The sequence below is a fragment of the Zootoca vivipara genome, chromosome 7 (assembly GCF_963506605.1).
Source record: "Zootoca vivipara chromosome 7, rZooViv1.1, whole genome shotgun sequence".
Classification (NCBI taxonomy): Eukaryota; Metazoa; Chordata; class Lepidosauria; order Squamata; family Lacertidae; genus Zootoca; species Zootoca vivipara.
In genome coordinates, this window is record NC_083282.1 from 88,765,807 (window position 1) to 88,771,806 (window position 6,000).

The window sequence follows — 6,000 nt, forward strand, 5'->3', positions numbered from 1 at the left end:
GATGTCCTTGGGAAGACTCCTTCCTGGAACAACGGGGAGTTTCACTGATGTTTGCCAGGCATTGTAGACAGTACTAGATGGACCAGTGGTCTGGCTTGAGTTCCCTTTGTTTCTGTGAGAATTAACATCTCACACAGAAGGCTTCGGGTGGAAAGTTGGCTACTTCTCCATGTGAGATGCTGCAGACCTGGTGCAGCCAAAATGATAAGCTCCAGATATTGTTGAGGCACTTATCTAATCAGTGCTGACCATTGGCCATGTTGTTGCCGACATCTTAAGGGCACCACATTCGCTACCCTTGCTGTAAACAGAGGGTACCCTGTCCTGGGGAAAACAGGGGGAAAGGCAGGACTTTGTGTTCTTTCCACTGGTCTCCACATTCTACAATTCTGTGCAAAGACTGTCATATTCTTGGCCAGTAGTTTCCCCCACCCAATGCAGTGAGGAGCGACGCGAGAAGAAGCTTATCGCACCACTCAGCAGGCAAACACACACTCCTTGGTTTTATTTTTGGCCAGGCTCTCTTCTGGGCTTTAGAAAAAGCACAGGCTTATCTCCCTGCCCTCTTGGCCTGGAGCTAAAAGCTGCCTTGTTTTGAGGAAAGGCGGCATTACGGCAACTCTTTGTTTTATGGTGAATGCCGAGTCATCCTGGCAGCTCCCTTGGTTTTAATGCAAGGATTAAGCCTCCATCTGTTCAAGGACCCTCCTTTAGATACTGCTCCAGAGTGGCGCAAGCAGCATTATCATTAGAGATGGAGAGGGAGGGAGGGAGGGAGGAAGGAAGAGGGAAGCTATCTGAGTGGATATTTAAGCCCTCTCCTTCAGTGATGGTTTCCTTTCTACTTACAGCCAAGAGTCAAAGTTCTTGGTTTAATTGGCAGGCTTCAGAGAGTAAATTGCACACCAACCTGAATCTGTCAACCTGCCTTTTTTTTCCTTCCCTCTCCCTCCGGTGCCCAGTCTGATATTTGAGTAGTTCCTGGAGCTGCTTGCAGATCCAACTGATTATATTGTGCCCCAGCAGGAAACATCCGGCTGAGCTCAGAGAGGGAAAATTAGGTAGCATGTAGTTGGCCTCTTGTGGTCTTGCAAACTGATGGCGGAGAAGAGGATGGAGAAATGGGCCTGACAGCTTGTCAGATTAGAACTTAATAAACCATCGCTGATCTTGGAGATGGTTCCCCCCCCCCTTAGTGAGTTAGATGTCTAGCCATGGATCTCTACCCAGCAGGAAAGAAATGGGGACCCTGCATTTCTCAATTTAACTATAGGGGTTAGCTGACTTTTAAAGGTAATTTGTGAAATGTTGCGCATAAGCGGGGAGAAGAAAGGGCATGGGTTGCACCTTAGAAAATAAATTGGCCAAGATGGCTCACAGATGAAAAGAATTGAAGGATGATAAGCTGAAAGGAGTCAAAAGTGAAGATGGTACAATGCAAAAGTCTGGCGCCACTTTAGGATGCGTTAAGAGAAGCATTCAGCTTCACCTGTGCCACAAGAAGCTGCATATATAAGTGGCCTTCTGCAAGTATTGCCAAAGCGAAGGGCATATCAGGTTGCCTATGGGCAGCTCTATGATAGTGCTCAATGGAGTCACGTTTAACTCCCTTTTGAGGAAAGGCTGCAGTGTTTTGGGCTTTTAATTTGGAGAAAGGGCAACTAAGAGGTGGCACTGTAGAATAAATTGTGTCTGGCATGGAGAAAGCGGATAGAGATAAGTTTCCCACGTCTATTTTGTAACACTAAAACTCATGGGCATCCAGTGAAGCCAGATGTTGGAAGGTTCAGGACAGTTCAAAGAAACTTTTTTATACAGCACAGAGTTCTACTGTGGAACTCCCTCCCACAGGAGGCAGCGATGGCCACCAACTTGGATAGCTTTAAAAGAGGATTGGATAAATTCATGGAGGATGTGGCTGTCAGTGGCTACTGGCCATGACTATGAACTGCCTCCACCCTCTTCCAAAACAAACCTCTGTGCTGCTATTAACATTGAGGAAAGCTCTATATTGGCTCCATGAAAAGATTTCCCCTCCCAAGACTTTCATAGAGGGGATGCTGTGGGCCACATTCGGAAACTGCATGGGCCACACCAAGCTCACAGGCTGGTGGCTCCTCAGCCCTGGCACCCTCCAACTGTTTTTTGACTACAGAACTCCCAATGCTAGCAATGACAGGATTTGTAGTCCAAAACAACTGGAATGCACCCGGTTGGGGAAGATCACTCTGTGCTGTAGCCTTGGTGGTTCACCACAAATAGAGGCCATTTCCAGATCTGTGGCTTCCTAATTTCAGCCCAATATTGCCTGATAGTCTGTGCATTGTGGCCAAGATTCTGGTGCTTTTAATAGCATTTTGCTAAACACTGGTCTGGCTTCCCTTTGAGTAAAAGAGGATTCCAGAGGAGCTCTACATTCACACTCACAACCATGAAAAGAAAGAAGCTGCTAATCGCTTGAGCTGTCTATTATCTTGATGCATATTAGCAGCTGTTATGTCTTCTTGTTTGCTAGCACTTCACCTGGAGCACTATTTTCGGGTTTGATTGCCACATTTGAAGAATAGTAGTAAAGACGGTAGATAAAAAGCAGGGTTTGCCACCAAGTTTTGCCTAAAGCAAGATCCGAGGCAGAATTGGGCCGGTCTGCTCAGGCAAAAACACCTGCAGGAATTTTGAGCAAAGCTAAAACAGCTTCATTGACATGAAATTTATTGGGTTTTGTGTGTGTGTGTTGAGGAAGAGGCTTGTGGGTCTGGATTTCACCTAAATCAAAATTGGGAGGCTCCGAGTCAGGAAAAGCAGCTGCAAGTATATAGATGTTAAAAAACATTTTGGTAAAATTAGGGGAATTGGGTCGTTTAGTCCAACTCCCTGCTATACCAGAATCACAGCTAAAGAATCTCTGATAGATGCCCATCCAACCTCTGTTTAAAAACCTCCAAAGACTGCCAGGAATCCCAGTAGGAAATTAGCAACGGAGCATTGCTAAGAGACTCATGCCCAAACCTAGGAATCCTTACTCTCTCATCCAACAGGTGCCTCTGGACTCAAAGGGGAGAAAGGTTCTCCTGGAACAAACGAGGAAGGTTCTCAAGGACCTAGAGGTCGAACAGGTACAGTACATTTTACTGAATTTATTTTATGTACCACCTCTTAGGGTGTTATTGCCCATAAATGCATCACTGGTGAAGAGAGAGAAGGAAGCATTCCTGTCCTATCTCAAGAAAGGGACCTTGCCTTCTTCTGCAGCCTTTGTCCCCTATGGGTCTCGGGTGGCAAGGCTGCCTTCGGGCATCCGACCCCTGTATCAGAGGAGGGCAGCAAAGTTGTGGCCTGCAGTCAGGAGGGTCCTGAAGGCGGTCCCGGAAGTTCTTACCCTAAGGACAGAGGGGGAGCCTCATCCTCCTTGGAGTCTATCACACAGTGCATGATCCTAAGCCATGACACTGACATGCTATAAGGCCTTTAGTACTGTAGCACTAAGTGTTGGGTGTACATTCAGCCAGCCATGGCTCTAGAGTCATGTGGTAGAGAAGCAGCATGAGCTCCTCCTGCTCTTCAATGTGCAAAGAGCCTTCATTGAAAATCGAACCCTCCACATGAAGCACGCCGGGGGGGGGGGAGTTAAATGAGCCGCCTTCTGCTTGGCAACTCACATGGGTTGACACCATGAACTATCTGTATGGTAGAGGGCATCCAGTTCTAATCCAATTCTGGATCCCATGGGACAAGCTAGTTCCAGGACCACGGACAGCTCTGCAGTGAGCAACTTGCTCCAACAAAGGCTCAGAGCAGACGGAGCCTCTTTAAGTCCTTGTCCCCAGACTACCACCCCCAGTTTCAAGAGGTTCACCTCCATGGGCCAATTTGGACAGGTGAGCAGGACTCTGAGTAGTAGCAGGGCCAATGCTGGTCCTCTCCCATGCTGCTACACCCCGTCTGGCTGAATGCATAAAGCGCAACAAAGCTGTTAGTTCTGTGTGCCTCTTTTCTTTCTCCTGGTGGTTCAAAATCCATCAGCAATCTAGAATGAGGGTGTGGTACTTCTGGTGTCCCTCCCCCCACAGGTCCAGCAGGAGAAGAGATGCTTGGCAAGCAAGGCTCAAAGGGACCCCCTGGCAGCACTGGTCCCCCTGGGTTTCCTGGAGCAAGAGGTCAACCAGGAGAGCCTGGCCATGGAGGCGGTTGTGTCCTTTCAGGGTGCTATGAAGAGAGTACAATAGGTAAATGCTTTTTTGAATCCAAGAAAGATCCAGAGAGCAGGGTTCCCCTTCTGCCACAAGGCTTTTTCAACTTCTCCTTCCCACTTGGGCCTCTCCAAAAAGTTGTGCTTCCAAGGGGTGTGACAGGAGACCTTTCATAATTCTGGGGTATGGATGGGGGTTCTTCAGCTGGAGAGGAATGGAGACCCTCTGCACTTGCAAGAGGGGATGCGTCTTCTGCTTACGCAAGATATTCTCCAACAGTTTTAGCAGCAGAAGCAGCAAATAGAGACCTTACAGCAGGCATAGGCAAACTCGGCCCTCTGGATGTTTTGGGACTACAGCTCCCATCATCCCTAGCTAACAGGACCAGTGGTCAGGGATGATGGGAGTTGTAGTCCCAAAACATCCGGAGGGCCGAGTTTGCCTATGCCTTCTTTACAGTGTGAGTCTGAAACAAAATCTCCCAGTGACAAGCCTATAACAGGAGACTGGAGGGCCATAAATGCAACAAGGGTAGGAAGGCAGGGAAAAGAGAAGCCCAGGGGAAGAGTCCAGTGATGAAATCTCAGCTCTTTGGCAGCAGCCCCACCAGTATACTCTGAAGTAAGAATTTATTGGCACCCTGAGCATCCTCTGGAATGTGGGGCAGGGTGGATGAACATAGAGACTACCTTAGCCACATATAAGGAAGAGAAGCACACACCTCAGGGATTTCCACCCTCTGCTCTTTTGTGTTTCTTAAGCACCTTGTCCTGATTTTGTCTCCAGATGCAGGGTTGATCCCCTAATGGCTGGTATACAAGATGCTGCAGACTGACCTTTGGCTTCCCAGGACCCACTGCTGTAAACTTCTATTTACCTATAGGACAGCTGTGACTTGAAGATTCACATTTCCTCTCCCCACCCCCCCACCCCCCCACCATAAAATGGCACAGTTTTTGTCTATTTGTTTTGTCTCTTCCTTGGCAAAATTGCCAAGATGCCCTACGTAGAAGACCCAGACCTGCATCTCTGTAGCTTTTAATTAGCCACTAGCTAATTAACCACAAAGTGGTTTAAGCAAGGCTCTTGCAGAGCAGCCCTAAACTCCTGAGAAGAGTGGCTGGATGCTGTGGTCCTCCCTCTCTGCAGCCAGAAAGGGACGCTTGCAATTGAAGGAAGGGGGCTGATGTCAGAGGTCTCCCCAATATGGCGGTGGACAGTTCCTCTGCTGTTGCTGATCCAAGGGTGATAAAGTAGAAAGTTGGGGTGGGTGCACGTTGAAACAGATCAAGCAATGCAGCGGCAGACTGAGAGTTGGATCTGCCGGATCTAAGGTGTCCGACTCCCCCCCCCCATTGATTCATTGAGCATTTTAATTAATTTTTACTTGACAAGATTTGCATAATGCTTAATTGATTTTTTTTCAAAAGCCCTCCAACCGTTTTACACGGCAACAGAGAAAATCTTCATGAAAAAACTGCTCAGGTCCAGCGTTGAAAACAAAATGATGCAACATCCGTCACCGTCGTCATTACAACCAGCAGTTTTAAAATGGGCATAAATAACAAAATTGTGTGTTAGAATCCCACATTGAAACATGTCTCCTGAATTGGGGCGGGGAGGGGGGACACACGACCTGTGTCTGTCCTGGACCAGGAGCTATTTCCCCTCCCATTGCAAGAGAAAACTGACAAAAGGGGGGGGGAACCAATGGGTGGAGGAGAAATACTTCTCCCCCCTGCTTCAAAAGAATTTAATAATGCACAAGCACACTCCTTCCAGCTTGGCCAGAAGAGGTCTGGGTGGGCTG

The 6,000-nt window shown here is 48.0% G+C and overlaps 1 protein-coding gene across 1 annotated transcript in view; it reads left to right on the forward strand.

Moving 5' to 3' along the window:
- The window catches only part of COL20A1 (collagen type XX alpha 1 chain), a 100,514-nt gene extending 95,401 nt beyond the window's left edge, over positions 1-5,113 (forward strand). Inside the window, exons 37-39 of the mRNA XM_060277347.1 lie at positions 3,039-3,116; positions 4,071-4,226; positions 4,977-5,113. Coding sequence (XP_060133330.1) covers positions 3,039-3,116; positions 4,071-4,226; positions 4,977-4,996 — 254 coding nt within the window. The 3' untranslated portion in view covers positions 4,997-5,113. The remainder of the gene's footprint in view (positions 1-3,038; positions 3,117-4,070; positions 4,227-4,976) is intronic.
- Positions 5,114-6,000: the final 887 nt, after the last annotated feature.